Here is a 19,175-nt window from a genome sequence, read left to right as displayed (position 1 = left end):
TGTTCACAGGTTGGGAGATTTTATCCTTTATAAGTATTATTCACATAAATAATTATTTCTATGATTATAAACTTACAGGAATGTTATCGTAAAAATGGACTTTGGACCAAGGATGCAGGAACGAAAAGAACAACACTTCTGCATGCAGCGGCAGGATATGGGTTGCTTTCAGGGGTAGAATACCTAATGAGGGAATGTTCAGTTGATGTCAACATAATAGATGAGAAGTAATTAATATAAGAAAAAATCTGTTTTTGCTTTTTATATACCCTGAAAGTTTTTATAAAAAAATATTATGCAATATTCCTTAGCTAGTAGGCAGCTTCCAATTTTGTTTGAGCATGATAATTACATGTACATGCATGGAGGGAATTATGTTATACATGATATGGGCATCTGGCTTTATGTTCAAACTTTAGCTAAGTTCACAAACCTGTGGCGACTAAGATGCTCAATTGGTCCGGCTGCTAGAGCCCTTCAAAATTCTATTAGATATGTCCTTTATGTATATCAAATGATCATTTATGACCTTGACCTCTAAGGTTAAATTATTGAATTTTCACTGATTTTTGCTATTATTGACTGTTACTTGGTAATAAATAATTGGATTAAAAGGTTGAGCTGACATTTACCTTGAGCTTTAAATGACCTTGACTGTCAAGGTCAAGTTATTGAATTTTGAGCTCACCTGAGCTTGCTAAAGGTGAGCTTTTAGGATCGTTGAAGGTCCATCATCCGTCCACACTTGTTCGTTAACACTCTAGCAGTCACATTTTTGCCTCAATCATGATCAAACTTGGTCAGGATGCTTGTCTAGGTGATAGCTCTGATGAGTTCAAACATGGGTCACCTCGGATAAAAACTAGGTCACTGGAGCTAAAAATAAAAAAAAAACCTTGTTAACACTCTAGCAGTCACATTTTTGCCTCTATCATCATCAAACTTTGTCAGGATGCTTGTCTAGGTGATAGCTCCGAGATTAAACATGGGTCATCTCGGATGAAAAACTAGGTCATAGGAGCTAAAAATAGAAAAAACCTTGTTCGTTTACACTCTAGCGGTTACATTTTTGACTCAAGTGTAATCAAACTTGGTCAGGATGCTTGTCTAGGTAATTGCACGGATGAGTTTTAACATGGGTTATCTTAGATGAAAAACTAGGTCACAGGAACTTAAAATAGAACAATCTTGTTTACACCCTAGTGGTCACATTTTTGACTCAATTGTCATCAAACTTGGTCAGGATGCTTGTCTTGGTAATTGCTGGGATAACATCGAACATGGGTCATCTCAGATGAAAAACTAGGTCACAGGAGCTAAAAATATAAAAATCTTGTTAACACTCTAGTGGCTACTGTTTTGATCAAAATATCCTGTAAATTGGTCTGAAAGGTTGTTTTGATGATTTCTAGGTCATGTTCGAATATGGGTCACCTGGGGTCAAAAACAAGGTCACACTGCCCAAATATAAAAAAACATTGTTAACATTCTAGTGGTCACATTTTTGACTCAATTATCATCAAACTTTGTCATGATGCTTGTAAAGGTAATTGCTCGGATGAGTTAGAAGAAGTGTCATCTCGGATGAAAAACTAGGTCACAGGAGCTAAAAATAGAAAAATATTGTTAACACTCTAGTGGCTACTGTTTTGATCCAAGTATTCTGGAAATTGGTCTGAAAGTTTGGTTGAATGATTTCTAGGTTAAGTTCCAATATGGGTCACCTGGGTAAAAAACTGGGTCACACTGCTCAAATATGGATAATCCTAGTTAACACTCTAGTGGTCACATTTTTAGCTCACCTGTCACAAAGTGACAGGGTGAGCTTTTGTGATCGCTTTTCGTCCGGCGTCCATCCGTCCGGCGTCCGGCCGTCCGTAAACTTTTTCTTTAAATGACATCTCCTTATAAACGGCTGAGCCAATTTCATCCAAACTTCACAGGAAAGTTCCTTTGGTGGTCACCTTTAAAAATTGTTCAAAGAATTTAATTCCATGCAGAACTCTGGTTGCCATGGCAACCGATAGAAAAAACTTAAAATATCTTCTTTTAAAAAACCCAAGGAGGTAGAGCTTAGATATTTGGCATGAAACATCTTCTAGTGAGTGTCTATCAAGTTTGTTCAAATAAAAGCCCTGGGGTCAAAATTGGCCCCGCCCCAGGGGGTCATTGATTTTCCCTATATGCATATAGTAAAAACTTATAAAATCTTCTTTTAAAGAACCCAAAGAGCTAGAGCTAAGATATTTAGCATGAAACATGTTCTAATGGGTATCTACCAAGTTTGTTCAAATAAAAGCCCTAGGGTCAAAATTGGCCCAGCCCCAGGGGGTCATTAATTTTCCCTATATGCATATAGTAAAAACTTATAAAATCTTCTTTTAAAGAACCCAAAGAGCTAGAGCTAAGATATTTAGCATGAAACATCTTCTAATGAGTGTTTATCAAGTTTGTACAAATAAAAGCCCTGGGGGTCAAAATTGGCCCCGCCCCAGGGGGTCATTGATTTTCCCTATATGCATATAGTAAAAATTTAATAAAATCTTCTTTTAAAGAACCTATAGAGCTAGAGCTTAGATATTTAGCATGAAACATCTTCTGATGGGTGTCTACCAAGTATGTTCAAATAAAAGCCCTGGGGTCAAAATTGGCCCTGCCCCGGGGGTCATTGATTTCTCTTATATGCATATAGCAAAAACTTAAAAAATCTTCTTTGAAAAAAAACAAATAGCTAGAGTTTAGATACTAAGCATGAAACATCTTCTAGTGAGTCTCTACCAAGTTTGTTAAAAAAAAAGCCCTGGGGTCAAAATTGGCCCCGACCCGGGGGACATTCATTTTCCTTATTTGTGTATAACAAAAACTTAAAAAATCTTCTTTGAAGAAACTCAAATAGCTAGAGTTTAGATATTAAGCACGAAGCATCTTCTAGTGAGTGTCTACAAAGTTTGTTCAAATAAAAGCCCTGGGATCAAAATTGGGCCCGCCCCGGGGTAAATTGATTTTCCTTATATGTGTATAGCAAAAACTTAAAAATTCTTTGAAAAAACCCAAATAGCTAGAGTTTAGATATTAAGCAGGAAACATTTTCTAGTAAGTGTCTACAAAGATTGTTCAAATAAAAGCCCTGGGGTCAAAATTGGCCGCCTCAGGTGTGACACTGTTTTTAACTAAATGTGTAAAGAAATAACTTGACCAGCTAGACCTTAGATGTTTAGCATGAAACATCTTCTAATGGGTGTCTACCAAGTTTGTTCAAATAAAAGCCCTGGGGTTTAAACTGGCCCTGCTTCAGGGGCCTATATACAGGTGAGCGACTGCAGGGCCATCATGGCCCTCTTGTTCACTCACCTGTCATGAAACTTGGTCAGAATGCTTGTCTAGGTAATTGTTCAGATGATTTTGATGGGTCAGGTGAGCTATTTAGGGCCACCATGGCCATCTTGTTATTTTAATTGTCATGATTTTGTTATGTCTGTATAGAAATCATTTATACTTTGACAAAACAGCACTTGCCACCAAACAAACATATTGAATAATTTAAATGTAACCTTGCACTTTAATTAACCAAGGCTAAATTAACCAAATTGTCTTATTTTTGTCTGTAGCTATGAAATTTGGACCATATGCACTGTTTTTGATGTAAAATTTAACTTTGAAACCATTTGACATAGATTTTGATGACGTGACTTACTTTCTTGTCCTTTAATGTACAGCTTTGAAGTTTGGACTACCCGATATGTGCACAGTTTTAGAAGTTAAATTTAATTTTTATGCCCCCACAATGTAGGAGCATATAGCGTTGCACTTGTCCGTCCGTCCTGATATCTTGTGAACGCAACTCCTCTTAAACAGGATGGCAGATTTAGCTTAAACTTACAGGGATGAACAACCTTAATGTGTAGATGGTAGTATAGGAAGGATTTTTTTGCTGCGACCAAATTTAAAAGAATTATGGCCCTTTGTTGATTTTTTCACTATTATACTATGTAGAAATTTTGTGAACGCAACTCCTCTTAAACCGGATGAAGGATTTTGCTTAAACTTCCAAGGATGAACAACCTTAATGTGTAGATGGTAGTTAAGGAAGGAATTGTTGCTGTGAAAAAAAATTAACAGAATTATGGGCCTTTGTTGATTTTTTCACTATATTCTATGTAGAAATTTTGTGAATGCAACTCCGCTTAAACCGGATAGCAGATTTTGCTTAAACTTACAGGGATGAACAACCTTAATGTGTAGATGGTAGTAAAGGAAGGACTTTTTGCTGTGACAAAATTTAACAGAATTATGGCCCTTTGTTGATTTTTTCACTATATTCTATATAGAAATTTTGTGAATGCAACTCCGCTTAAACCGGATAGCAGATTTTGCTTAAACTTACAGGGATGAACAACCTAAATGTGTAGATGGTAGTAAAGGAAGGAATTTTTGCTGTGACAAAATTTAACAGAATTATGGCCCTTTGTTGATTTTTTCACTATATACTATGGAGAAATTTTGTGAACCCAACTCCTCTTATGGCCCTTTGTTAGTCCCCTACCGGTTTACCGGAGGGGACTTTAGGTTTACCCTCCGTCCGTCTGTCCGTCAGTCCGTCCGTCAGTCCACAAAACTGAATCCCGCGATAACGCAAAAAGTACTGAAAATATTTTAATGAAACTTGATATATGGATAGATGGCAGTATGGAGATTATGCACATCTTTTTCTTTTCTTCCTATGTTGAAAATTCTGGTTGCTATGGCAACAAATAGACTGAAAATATGGCAAATTTTACACATAACCTGGATCCCGCGATAACGCAAAAAGTACTGAAAATATTTTTATGAAACTTGATTTATGGATAGATGGCAGTATGGAGATTATGCACATCTTTTTCTTTTCTTCCTATGTTGAAAATTCTGGTTGCTATGGCAACAAATAGACTGAAAATATGGCAAATTTTACACATAACCTGGATCCAGTGATAACACAAAAAGTACTGAAAATATGTTTATGAAACTTGACATATGGGTAGATGGCAGTATGGAAATTATGCACATCCTTTTCTTATCTTCCTATGTTGAAAATTCTGGTTGCTATGGCAACAAATAGATTGAATTTCAAGATTTCTGATTCTAGTTTTTAAGTTTTTTTCACTATAAGTTCTTTATTTCTTAAGGTATTTTCTTCAAACTTTAAATATAAGTTGCTTGTCAACAACCACATCATATGTGACAAGGTTTACAACTCTAGCACAAAATTTATCAGAATTACCTCCCTTGAACTTAAAATTTTCATGAAAAAAACATTGTTTTTTTTAATAACTTCTTTTTTTTAATGTATCTACTTCAAACTTCATATAAATGTTTCTTATTATCACTCAACATTTGTGAGTGTTCAATACTCTAGCAAGACTATTTCCAGAATTATGCCCCTTTTGAACTTAGACTTTTTTTTGAGAAATTGGTAATTTTTACTCCAAATCATGATAGGATTTTAAAAATGTTATATTTTGATAACAGGGATGTTTAAAAAATAACTTTAGAGTGTCCTTCAGTCTGTCTGTCTGTACATAAAAACTGTTTCCTGTGATAACTTTTAAATAACTTTTTTAACAAATTTACTTAAAATAGGAACATAAGTGAATGGCCAATGGCCCTTCAGAATGTTGCTTGGGCTCTTACCGGTAGGGGACTTATGGATTGCTTGCAATACTATGATAATTGCTTGTTGATTTTTAGTTTTCAACTTGTGGCACATGTAGTCCAAAAAATATTTTACCTAGAGTCATAAGATTGACAGAACAGTGGCGTGTGGGGGCATCCTTGTCCTATGGACACATTTCTAGTTTTTATTAGCTTTGTCAATTATTTATGATAATGAATTATTCTTGGACAAAACAACAAGTATGTTAAAATCTAACAAAAAAAATATGAAAAACTATTTCTTTCCAATTATTTTCTTTTTGAAGATTCAATTAAAGCTTTTATTTGCTTGCTTTTGACAAAAAATTTTGAGCATCCTTCCACCTCCCAAGGCTTGTTTCTTCTAAATTTTAGCAGAGTGCCCATTTTTGTGAAAATTATATTAATGCAATAATTCTCTTTTTCTTACAGCAAGTTTGCCCCCTTGCACAATGCAGTGGCACATAAACACTATGAAGTAGTGAAGTGTTTCATTAAAGTAAGTGTATCCTTTTTTTATACCATAAAAGTTTAAAGTCATTATTCGGATGTATGCTATACTATTATCTAACAAAATTATAGCTCTTAAGGCTGCATCAAGTGAAAACGACCAGTCATTGCCACCAGTGTAGAGGCAGACCAGTCTGAAGATCTGCACAGTCTGACCAGGCTCTATACTGTTGACAGCTCAATATTTGTACTTTGATATTAAAGTCATTTAAACTTTGAAAGGGACCATTATAGATGCAAAGTAGACCATATGATAGAAATTCATTAGGTTAAGGGATAAAAGTTGAATTATCATTTTAATAATGCCAGATGTTATCCTTCCTGTCCACTCTTATTAGAACAAACAATATCTTGTATACCACTGGGTCAGTAATATCAAAATTTTCTAGGTATATATGATACTTTGGAGCAGATTTGTTTAGTTATAGTCCTAGGGTCAAACTATTTGTTGGGGTCGGTGTCAGGGCATGGATTTCCTTCTATGTTTACTGTAAAATCTTTGAAAATCATCTGCGTCTAAATAATAAAGACTAGGGCTTAGATATTCGGCTTTGAACATAGTCTAGTGGACATTTACAAATTTTATTTAAATTTTGATTTTGGATTCACATTTGCCCCACCGTAGGTATGATCGTTTTTTTTCTGGTATGTACAGGGATTTTATTGGCTTGGCGTACGTGGCCGAGTGGTTAAGGTCGTTGACTTCAAACCACTTCCCCCTTACCGCTGTGGGTTCAAATCCCGACAGGGACTTTGGATTCTTTCATGTGAGGAAGCTGTCCAGCAAACTTAAGGAACGTCTGTGGTTCTACTCAGGTGCCCGTTCCTGCCTGAAATAATGCACGGAAGGGCACCTGAGGTCTTCTTCCACCAGTAAAGCTGGAACGTCGCCAAATGACCTATACTGTGTCGGTGTGACGTAAAACCCAAAACAAACAAACAAGTTTTAGAGCCGATAATCAGTCATATTCCCAATTGAAAATAGTATATTATTTTCCCAATCCACAGGGAAAAATTCCCAATTGAAAGTAACGAAATAAAAATATTGAAAAAAAACAACAAAACAAACCCTCTAAATTCTTTGAAAATAAGGGGTCCTTTGTTTTTTTAGTGCTTAAATGTTTGATTGTTTGCATTCATTTAATCACTGCACATTTCCAGTTTTGCTTTTTTTTCTCAATTTTTAACAAAACTTTATGCACAAAAGGGCTCCTGAGGTCTTCCTCCACCAGTAAAGCTGGAATGTCGCCAAATGACCTATACTGTGTCGGTGTGACGAAAACCCCACAAACAAATAACAAATAAAACAAAATTCTGCTAAAATTCCCAAGTCCATTGGTATGTGTCATGTTCCCAAAATCCTTTGGAAAACACTTAATGTATATAGTAGTCACAAAAAACATCTCCTTTGAAACCATAAATGCTAACACAACAGCTTCCCAAAAAAATTTATTGCCTAGAAAAATAAATAATTATTTTACAAAACATGTCAGAAGAAAATGTCAATGAGAATCACATCTTCATATTTGTCTCATGTTATTTAATTGTAAATATACAAACTTGGATAATTTGTTGAATAAAACTGAAAATATTGTTCTAAACTATAAAGAGATGCTTAACATTCAAAGTCAGTGTGTTTGAACTCTCTATAATTTTTATAGAAAAAAGAACATTTTATATTTAAAGCTGCATGCCTCCAGATAAGCCAAAATATTTCAAGAAAAATAGACTTGAGAAAAATGTTCTAAGATTTTAAGAACATTAGAAATATTCAAGATTCAAGTAATAATGTACATTTTATGTGCTTAAAATGACTGATTTTCAGAATTTATTACCAAATTTCTACTGCGTTACTAACGCAGTAAGGGTCAATTTTGCATAATTTAGCCTCTTTTCGGTAATTCATATGGATTGTTAGCGTCGTTTGCAATGTGTTAATTACTTTCTTTGTTATTTTCACAACATTTAACTTTTTAAGTACTTTTTTAAATTTTCATGAAAATAAGCATTAAGCTAGAGGCTTGCTGCTTTAATTCTTTCTTTAAAACAGTCTTTACTAGCTACATGTACTTGGATGAAAGTCCCCTAATTCAATATGAGGGAAAATCTGGCATTTAAGAACATTAAATTGAAAGTTCAAAATGGGGGAAAATTTGGCATTTAAGAAAATTTGACAATGTTCTTAAGTTGAAAAATGATCTTTTCAGTTGGCTTAAGGAAGGTTGATGGTTTATTCTACCAAGCTGCTTTTTCATCTGAAAAGAAAGTTATTATATGACACAAAAACCATAAAGAGGTTTGGTGTCAAATGAAATCAAGTCAATATAGCAGGGAACATAAACTTCTTAGGAAATAAATGATAAAAGATTATTCCTTTTTTCAGAATGGCGCAAAGGTGGACATTTTGGGTATGGATGGATATACACCATTACATTTAGCAGCTACTAATGGGGATCTTGTTATGTATAAACTTCTGAAAGAGGTATGACAATCATTATTTGATGTAACATTGGTACAATTTGAAATATCTCACCATACTTGGTAAAATATTTTCTTGCTCTCCAAAGACAATGCACCTATTCTCATTTTTATAACTTAGTGAATTTTTAATTTTTTCTCCAGACAAGCATTATTAAGTATTATAAATAGAGATAAAAAGATTAAGCAAGGTAGAGTTACGGTTCTTTGACATGCACTTCCTGTAACTAGTCTCATTAACTATGTGAAGTTTAAAGGGATACTCAGGCAAATTAATGACAAAAATATTAAAATGATCTTACGTACTCAAATCAAACTAAAACGACATTTTCTTAAAATATGCTCATGTAGTAAAGGGTTAATTATCTCCCTTTACCCTTTGTCTGAAGTATTATTTGAAAAATATTAGTGGAATTTTGTAAAATCCTCCCACAGTTAAAGAGAATAGTGAAAGTATTTTCAGTGCACTAAAACCATAGCTCTACCTTTCCTTTGCTTAATTTTGAATTATCTGTCTTTAAAATGTTTGATATATTTGTTTGTCTGACATTTGAATATAAGTGACAATAATGTTTTAATGATGCTTCATACATTTACCTTTGGGTGGACGGCCTCCGTGGTCAAGGGGTTAGAGTCGATGACTTCTAGTCCATTTACCTCTCTGGCGTTGGTTTGATCTCCGGGAGATGCTTTGGTAGTTTAACAAGGACGAAGGTAATCTAGTACTGGTGTAACTCTCCAGGAATAATGGTTAGGAAACTACCTGCCTATATGACTGAAATACTGTTGGGAAAAGGTGTAAAATGAAACAAACAAACAAAACCTTGGGTGGAGTTAAGTGTCAAGGTCAGCCATGTTTAGGTTTAAACATATTCATTTCAACTTGATTGCAAAACATATTCTTGCATCTTATACCAATCATTTTCACGTCCGCTTCCTGGAACTAGCCAGTACTGGTGTCATATGAAGAAACATGGTCATCATCCGAGTAAGTCTGGAACCTATGACCTCTACGTTTAGAGGCAGACACCTAAACCACAAGTTCACCAATATAGATTTATTCTAATTTGCTAATACAGTTATTATTTAAATACTGATAAATAGAGTAATTAATTAATGTACCTTCATTACATACTTATTGAAATATTTGAATTGAATAATATTGTGGTCATCAGAGGTCCTCACAACTTTGTTTTCAACTTTTTCAATCCAATAATGAACTTAAGCTCATTCAATATGCTCTATATTAAGGGTAGACTTGAGTTTCATTGATAAAGGGCACTAATTAATATATTGTTATTCAATATTGACATCTTTCAGAGTGGCTGTAATCCCTTTATTGAGAATGTCAATGGTGAAACACCTTCTAGAATACTCGAAATTTTTTATGAAAGTGTACAGGAAACTGGGAACAATGTACAGCAAACGAGGGAGGCTGATGCTAAGGAACAGTGCAGCCAAGGCACAGGGACCATTGAACAACAGACTATGAACAATGTGCAAGAAACTGAACAGCACTCTGAAGTGAAGGTGAACAAACAAGTAGAGAGACAAGAAATAAGATACAATAAACAGCAAGCTACAAATAAGGCACAAGAAGCTGAAAATAAAGCACAAGTCGAATATGAGGAACAGAAAAATGGGGAAATAAAACAAAAGAATCCAAACAAAGTCCAAGAAGCTGGAAGTTATGTAAAAAAAAATGGCAAGAAGTCAAAACGAACCAGGAGGAAGGGCCAACATGTTAAAAACAAAATAGAGCAATCTGGAAATAATATACAACCAACTAGAGGGATGGCACAGAACATTGCAAATATGATAAACCCATCAGGTAAAATATGGAAGCACAAGGCACCCATTTTTATGATTAATAGTCATAAGGTGAATGCCTCTGATAAGAAATTTGAGTTTATTTTTTTACAACATGTACAAAGGCAAAGAAGGAAACTATTGCATAGAATTGTCTTGAATTTTGCATTTTTAAGATAATCAAAGTTGAAATAAACTGCACCTAAAAGGAAATGTTAACTTGTTTAACATTTCTTGTTGAACATGTCCAAATACAATTGCTTATAATGCCCCAGGTCATGTGTGTTTTTTAAACTTATATTGGAAAATTAACTTGAGTATTATCATGTGAAAATAGAACACACAGAGCTTAGAGATTTGACATGGAGCATTTCCTTTTTGACATTCTAAAAAATGATAAATGATATATATAAATATATAAACAGCCTCTTATGGGTCAAAATTTGGCCCACCCTGGGGGTTATTTGATATATATAAACCAATAGACAAAACATTATAGTCTGGTTAACTGTACAGAAAATTTTGTTTAAACTTTGAACACAGGTTTCCTTTAAGGCATATATATGTTGTCAATTTTTCAGTTCCTTACAGTGCCCAAAGGGATGGGGTGTCTTATTTCAGTCACTTCCTCTAAGTTGTTTGATAGATTTTGATGAAACTCTACACAAATATTGATCCTTAGTGGTCCTATAGAAAATTGCTCAGATGGCTGCCAGAGATAAAAATAGAGACAAAATTAGAAAAACCTACACAGTAGATTTTGTTGAAACTGTACAGCAATGGTCATTAGAAAGTACTTTACAATAGTTTTGGTCTGTTGAACAAGTGGTACTTAGCAAACAGTGTAAATCATAATCAGATAGTATATATGTGCTGGTTGATCTTTGTCTGCATTAGCTGCATGGATAGATTCAGTTGGTGCTAGCAGGGTTGAGGAATGGCTAACTTCTCTTTTCCTTTTTTTGCAAAAATCAAAAATACTTAAACTTAAATTAGATAACTATTTCTAGTTTTTTAAACAAATAAAAACATTAGATGCTTTAGACATGTTAAAAGACTTCATTATAGTTGACATTTTGATTTCCTAAAGAGTGCTTTGTCATAATAGAAAACTCCTACATGTAATTTTACAGCAATTCCACTGTGTCTCTTTTCAGACCATGAATGTGTGGGTTTTGACAAAAAGGGTGATGGTGCAATGAAAAAGGGATCCAAGAGGAGTGAAACAGCTTTTGTTGCAAGAAATGGAAAGTGTAGGAAAAAGGATGAAGATGCCACCATTCCAGATATAAGTGTCAAACAAGGAAAAAAGAAAGCTAATGAGACCTTTTTTGGGAGTGACTCAAAATCAGTGCCTGATGTTCAATTTTGGTTAGGGCGTTTTGCCTATGTATCAGTGGAAGACACTTGTAGACAAAATTCAAGCCCTTTACTTCATGGAGAAAAGCAGAAAAACGATAGTTTGAGAACTGATTTGAAAAGACATCCAGAATTTAGAAAAGTAAGTGCTACTGTTAGCAGTGCTGATGATGCATTGGCAAGTGGCATATCTGTTGATGAGGAAAATTGTGGGATAAAAACTGATTGTAAAGACGCTGATCCTCTGCCTGATTTCAAAGTACTTTATTATGAAAAGAAAGATAACACACAAGAAGAAAATACAGAAAATTTGAATGAAAGTACTCGGACTGGAATTCTTGAGTATTTGAGAAGACAGAGAGAACAACCAAGAAAAATAGCGAGGAAAGGTTTCAAGAGTTCAAAAAATATGAAAAAAGCATCCAATAGGGATAATACAGCTTTTGTTGCACAAAATGGAAAATATAGGGAAAAGGATCAAGAGGTCACCATTCTAGATATAAGTGTCAAACAAGGAAAAAAGGAAGCCAATGAGACATTTGTAGATACTGACTCAAGATCAGTGCCTGATGTTGAATTTAGGTCAATGTGTTTCGCTCATGTATCAGTGTCAGACACTTCTAGAGAAAACCTTAGCACAGTATTTTATAAAGAAGAGCACGACAATACTTTGAAAACAGAAATGAAAAAAAATCCAGAGTTTAGAAAAGTCAGTGCAACTAATGTAAGCAGTGCAGATGATGCATTGGCAAGTGGCATGTCTGTTGATGAAAAGATTGAGATAAAAACTGATTGTAAAGAAGCTGATCCTCTGCCTGATTTCAAAGTACTTTTTGATGAATAGAAAGATAACACACAAGAAAAAGAGAAAAAAGAAAAAACGGTGAGAAAAGGTTTAAAGACTCCTATAAAAATTGTGGTGTCAATGATTGTTATGAAAAGTAAAGATCTTTAAGAGAAGAAAAAAAGCTTTAAAACATAGACTGCTGACAGTGTCTTATTAATAATGCAGTTCAATGTAAGTGTTGTATTATACAAACATGATTGTGAAAATGTACAATTATATTGTAACACTTTGTAAAGAAATCATAGGTATATTGGAAAAGACAAACTTTTTACTTACAAATACATCTTTTCTGTAAAAAAAGTTATAATTCTATGAAACAGCAATAGTTGTTAATATAATTTTCCTGGTAGTGTTTATAATCCTGAAGATATATTTTCTGAAATTAATTCAATAGTGCTGATTATACATGTACTCTCATAGATGAGAAGAATGCCTGTTCAAGTCAAACTTTTATATTGGTGGACAGCTTTGCTGCACTTAAACATGCATAATATATTAGTTACTGTGATTTTTTCTCTGTTCTCATTGTTTGTAAGCTGTTGCTCTTCAATTGTTACATTATATTTACTGTCATTTTTTCCTCCCTATGTGTAATTGTAAGATCGTTTGTAAATACTGGAAATATAGTTACAGCTGCTTACAAAATAAACTTAAGTGTTTACAGTTTTATGCCTTTCTGTTGAGTCATTGAGGCATCATAATTGCAGCTACCTGCATGATGGCAAGAGGTGACTAAATGGGTTTCAATTACTGGAGTCTAAGCATCTCTAACATCTAGCAGGTAAAGTGGGTTTGACCTCTGGTGTTGCTTCAGCTTAAAGTTTGTAACACCCGAGGTTAGCCAAAATCATCTTTCCTGTTCCGGTGCCATATGTCCTAAACTTTGTTGCTGTGCCGTAAAATCAAAGAAAAAAAAAGTTTTTTGTAAATTGGCTACTGACTATCCAATTGCTACACTAGGATTTTACATAGTCACTGGTTGACCTTCTTTACACAAAATAACATATGAGCCACGTCACGACAAAACCAACATAGTGCGTTTGCGACCAGCATGGATCCAGACCAGCCTGCGCATCCGCGCAGTCTGATCAGGATCCATGCCGTTCGCTTACAAACCCTATTACAATTAGAGAAACTGATAGCGAACAGCATGGATCCTGATCAGACTGCACGGATGCGCAGGCTGGTCTGGATCCATGCTGGTCGCAAACGCACTATGTTGGTTTTGTCGTGACGCGACTCATATGGTTTTGTTTGTGATACTATTGACCTGGCAATCAGTAGTAAAGATTGGGCTAATTTTTTCAGTGCTTAAAACTGTTAAATCTATTGTGTGAAACATTTTTAATATGACAAGGTTATTATTCAATGTATTTTATGTATTGTTAACTTACCTAGTTTGATAAAATTGATTTATATTTGGTTTATTAAATTTGTATTATATATTTTTATCTTTGTTTTATAAATTTATAAAGAGTGCATTTCTGCTTTTGTGTAAACTTCCTTCGTTCAATTTTAATAAATATTCTTATAAATAAATCTCAGTTGTTTATATATCTTTTACATTCTTCCTATATTTACACATTAGATTAAAGGTACATTTTGTCTCAAAAATATGTATTTAATTCTTTAGAAAGTTAAATAATGTAATAATAATGGATTTAGAGCGTCCTACAATTTTAACAACCAGCAAAAATAGTGCAGTAGTATGTTATAAATGTAAAATAAGTTAAAGTAGTAATTTGACTTCTTTACAAAATGCTTATTAATTCAACATATACCAATTGCTAACAGAGCAAAAAAAGCTCCTCTTTATGCCAAATGAGTACATGTATTGGTTTTGAAAACTGTAACAAAATACAAAGCAAAAGTTTTTCTTTAAAATATAATTTAAGAGGAGTCTTATTGACATGATTGATGGAACAATAAATGGATGGAACAATAACTCTTATCATTATTATGATGTTTATATATGTAAGAAGATTTTGGGAGGATTTGTAAGTTATTTTAATATCCCTGCTTTCAGCAAGTATCCACAGAAAACGTAAATTTTGATGGGATCAGTAAACTGAACAGAAGAAAAAAATGAAATGTATGATGGGGATGTATATACGTCCATAACTTTGTTTCCGTAAAATATTCATAACAATTCATCATTGATAAAGATGGCTTATACATACTGCTCTGACAACGGTTAGTTAGCTCCAAATAAGAGATTGATTGTTGTGATCTGCCTCTATATAAGGCAAGGCCAGCTTGCAGTTTGGTACAGTCTGACCAGACTTTGTTTTGTTGGTAGTTCAGTCTTGGTACTAAAAATATTGAAATCTCTTTAACTATGTGTTTAACTAACAAGCCTCCAGATTGAGTAAAATAAATATTAACCATGCTCATCTTAGATTTAATGAGCCGCGTCACGACAAAACCAACATCATGCTCAGGCTGATCAGGATCCATGCTGTATTCGCTATCAGTTTCTCTACTTGTAATAGAGTTGGTAAGCGTACAGCATGGATCCTGATCAGACTGCATGGATGCGCAGGCTGGTCTGGATCCATGCTGGTCGCAAACCCACTATGTTGGTTTTGTCGTGACGCGGCTCAAATATTCTTATCGGAGAAATTTATAGAAATCCATGAAATACTTACTGAATATTTATTTTATATTTACAAAGAGGCTGTGTTGTTATTTAGTCATCAATATTTTCAAACATCAAATTTGAGCATAGTACATGTATTTTTTTTAGCAAAACCTAAAATTATGTATCTTGCTGAAACATTTAATGCAAAGTAAATGCCAAACAAAATATTGATAATAGTATTTGGCTCCATCTATTGTCTTCTTGAATTATAATGCCTTATCCACCATTTAAGCTAATTAAAAAGAATACACTGTGACTTTGTGACAAGACTTTAAATATTCAGTAGACCTTTGTGTTCCATCAGATGAAAGTTTGGACCAATGCAAAATTTCAGTCTATTGTATTATTATCAAGTGAGCTATCGTCTGGTGGAATATTATCAAGTGGGCTTTTGTCTGCTCCCCAATATTAGCATGATAAGTGATCCATGTGATGTGTGTTGATAAACCAATTAAGCATTTGTATTGAGGGGCAATCGGTCTGTTTGTTCCTTTATATATCATAGCTACTGTTCAGCATGTTGCAGCTACTGTATATCAGGCAACACAAGAGTGATCACATGTGTCTCCTGATGATGGCCAAAGCATGTGGCACAAAAATAATTAACAGCCCAAAACATGTTTTTATTCATGGGCCATAACTTTGCTAAAAGCGTATCACTGGAAAACCCATTTAATATGCACAAGTACTTCAGGAACTGATCAATCTTGTAAAGTTTAAGCATCATAAGTATAAGAGAAGTAGTCTGGACAAAACTTAAAAACCAAGAACATTAATTAAAGGGTACATACAGACTTGGTACTGATCACTCCTTGAAAGTTTGGATAAAATTGCACCAAACAAAAATAACATATTTTTATTCAAGGGCCATAACTCGGTCAAAAATCACTCAAACGGAAAACACGTGTTATATGTGCAAGGGCTTAAGCTACAAAACAACACTGTAGTTTCATTGAAATTACATTAGTAATATGTAGAGTAGTCCAGTCAAACTAATAAAATAAAAAACATTCAAGGGCCATAACTCTGACAAAAATCATTGCAACGATATGCAAAACTAGACTTGGTACTGATAATGAAATTGCACCAGTATTTTAAATCGAGGCAAGTTTTGTGTCAAACGGAAAGACAGATGACAGAGAGGTGACCCCTATATGTCATTGCTACTCTGTAGCAGACAACACAAAAAGCATAGAAAAACTGATTTTAAAATTTATTTACACAAAAAGCATTAATTTTCCAATTATTGTTTAAAGCATTCACAGCAGAACATCACTCTCAACCTTCACAACAAAAATCAGATTAAACCATTCCCTGCCAAAACAAGAAGTTAATCCATGTTTAAAGCAGCACGCCTCAAGATTCATGTTAAATTTCATGAAAATTTTGATAATGTATTTGACAGTAAAATATTGTGAGGTGAACAAAGAGGTCAAAATGTGGAAAAAAAACCCTTACTACGTTAGTCAACGCAGTAGAAATATGGTGATAAAATACTGCAAAATCAGTCTTAAAGCGCAAATAACATGTAAACTTTAACATTGATCTTGATTGTTTTTACCTTTCTTGAAATATTAGTGCATTTTTCTCAATTTTCATTTTCTTGAAATATTTTGGCTCATCTGGAGGCGTGCAGCTTTAAAAGGTCATATTAATTCAGTCTTGAATACATAGAAACAATACAATACAAACAGATTGTTTCAAAAAAGCTTATATTTCAAACATAAGATAAAGAGCTTATACTTCAAACATAAGCTTCGATAAGAAACATTATAACTATTCAAACATTTTTCAAAATAAGAATAAATGATAAACATGTATATAGTGACAGAAAACAGTTTACTTATTATAAGTAGCAAACACCTTTTTATTGTAACACAGCAATGACAAATCAAAAGTGTTGGGTATAAAGCTTAATTTTATGCCTCCTAAAATTAACCTGAAATAACTTTCAGCGTTTGAACCATGTGATGTTAAAAGAAATCACTATCGGATCAAAACTCATAAGTTTAGCCTTGTATTCAAAACATCCATGTCAAATGCATATCTCACCCAATACAGCCTCTTTTTTTCCCAAAATATCTAATTAAATTTCATTTATTTGAAGTAAAAATGTTCTGTCAAAACGTCATAAAATGTGAAATAAAGAGATCATTATACATTGTTGAGAACAATACTGACTCTACTTTCAGACACAGCTGTAAAACCCAATCTGATGAAATTAGCTCTAAATAACGCTCCGCTTTTAGATCTAACCGTGACCAAATACAAAATTATTTCTGGTGACCTTTCACACAGCCAGAATCATCGGTGACCTTTCATAACTTTGAAAGCATTGTGGTTTCTAAATTCAACCCTGGGAAAACCAATACTGAGTAGGTAATTTTCATGATTTCAAGAACAACAGCCATGGCATTGTCCATAAACCCAACAGGTAAACTGGCAAAACAATCTTTCACATAAACTAGAACTCCGTGAGTCGGATGTGTCGCCTTGTGAACAATAAAGTTTTGGAGAAATGGCCAGGACAAAAATGAAATATGAAAATTAACAAAGGGCAATATCACAAAAAAATAAGAAGTGCAGAGCAGCAGTTTCTGTGCACTACACTTCTTCTTAATAAGATATATCATCCTATGAAGTTGTAAGTCCATAGCTTTTATACATTAGGAGAAATGGCTCGGACAAAAATAAAGTATGAAAATCAACAAAGGGCAATAACTCAAAAATTAAGAAGTGCAGAGTACTGGTTCTTGTGCACTGCACTTCTAAATGAGATCTATCATCCTATGAAGTTTCAAGTCCATTATAAGCTTTTATAGTTGAAGAGAAATGGCCCGGACAAAATTAAAGTATGAAAATTAACAAAGGGCAATAACTCAAAAATTAAGAAGTGCAGAGGACCGGCCCTTGTGCACTGCACTTCGGGTTATTGAAAGAAGCATGCATAGTTTGAAGTCAATCCGACTTATATTGAATGAGTTATGCTCAGGACAAGCTTTAGGTGATGCCGACAACGACACTGCCGACAAAAGAAACCCCTATATGTTGGCTTTTCAAGACGACACAAAAATTGACTCTTATTTCAAGTTAATTTGTTAAAAATTACTTCAAACATTTTTTTTCTAACTAGTCAACAATTTGTTTAACTTCCACGGATAACAGTATTTTAATATTTCTTCTAATGCCTATGTAAAAACCGGTCTGATTGCATGGCTAAAAATAGCTTTTTCGGGGAAATCCCAACTATAAATAAGGCGAAACATATACGGTCATCATCAGATATACGTAAAAAAAAAATAAGTAGATCTGAACTTTAGTCAGATTGCTGCAAAACCAGTATCTGATTTGGCTAATGCCGTGCCCAATAAACATTATAAAGATTTGGCAGTGAATGTGTACTTTTTCATTAGAAATCAGTATTGAACTCAACAATATGTCATAAATAACCTAGATATCTAATGTAATATTTCTATTAACAGTACAATTGTTTTCATAATGTTATGGTAAATAGGTTCTCCAAAGAGTTGTGACATAAAATGTCTATGCTATTTGACACACATAATATTGTTCATTAATTGACACACATGATATTGTACATTACATTATTTGACACACATAATATTATTGTTCATCATAAAGAGAATCAAATGTTGTGGAACAAAATAAAATGCTCCTCTTTGTTGTTGAGAAATGATTCTGTGCATGTATCTGGTCTGGTTAAGGAAAAATTTAACATATATTTTTTTTATACAAGATAGACACTTAGACAGATACTTTTATTTCCTCCACACAGGAGAGCATAACATATTTACAATAGGCACAACATAAAATGACATCTTAAGCAAACAACAACATTAGAAT

General features: G+C 33.7%; 1 protein-coding gene across 2 annotated transcripts in view; it reads left to right on the top strand.

Annotated features, from left to right (window-relative positions):
- Positions 1-14,121, top strand: part of LOC132756459 (ankyrin repeat domain-containing protein 12-like) — a 28,853-nt gene extending 14,732 nt beyond the window's left edge. Inside the window, exons 5-9 of one of the 2 annotated variants that reach the window (XM_060747531.1) lie at positions 79-227; positions 6,100-6,166; positions 8,561-8,659; positions 9,976-10,486; positions 11,622-14,121. In XM_060747531.1, the coding sequence (XP_060603514.1) occupies positions 79-227; positions 6,100-6,166; positions 8,561-8,659; positions 9,976-10,486; positions 11,622-12,667 (1,872 nt within the window). In that variant the 3' untranslated portion in view covers positions 12,668-14,121. Of the gene's footprint in view, positions 1-78; positions 228-6,099; positions 6,167-8,560; positions 8,660-9,975; positions 10,487-11,621 lie in introns of those variants that run through there. The other variant, XM_060747532.1, reaches the window with a different exon arrangement.
- The last annotated feature ends 5,054 nt before the right edge of the window (positions 14,122-19,175 follow it).

The sequence above is a fragment of the Ruditapes philippinarum genome, unplaced genomic scaffold, assembly GCF_026571515.1.
Source record: "Ruditapes philippinarum isolate M1 unplaced genomic scaffold, ASM2657151v2 ctg1362_1_1_1_1, whole genome shotgun sequence".
Taxonomy (NCBI): Eukaryota; Metazoa; Mollusca; class Bivalvia; order Venerida; family Veneridae; genus Ruditapes; species Ruditapes philippinarum.
The sequence above is the reverse complement of the archived record's forward strand: the minus strand, read 5'-3'. Positions and strand labels throughout refer to the sequence as shown.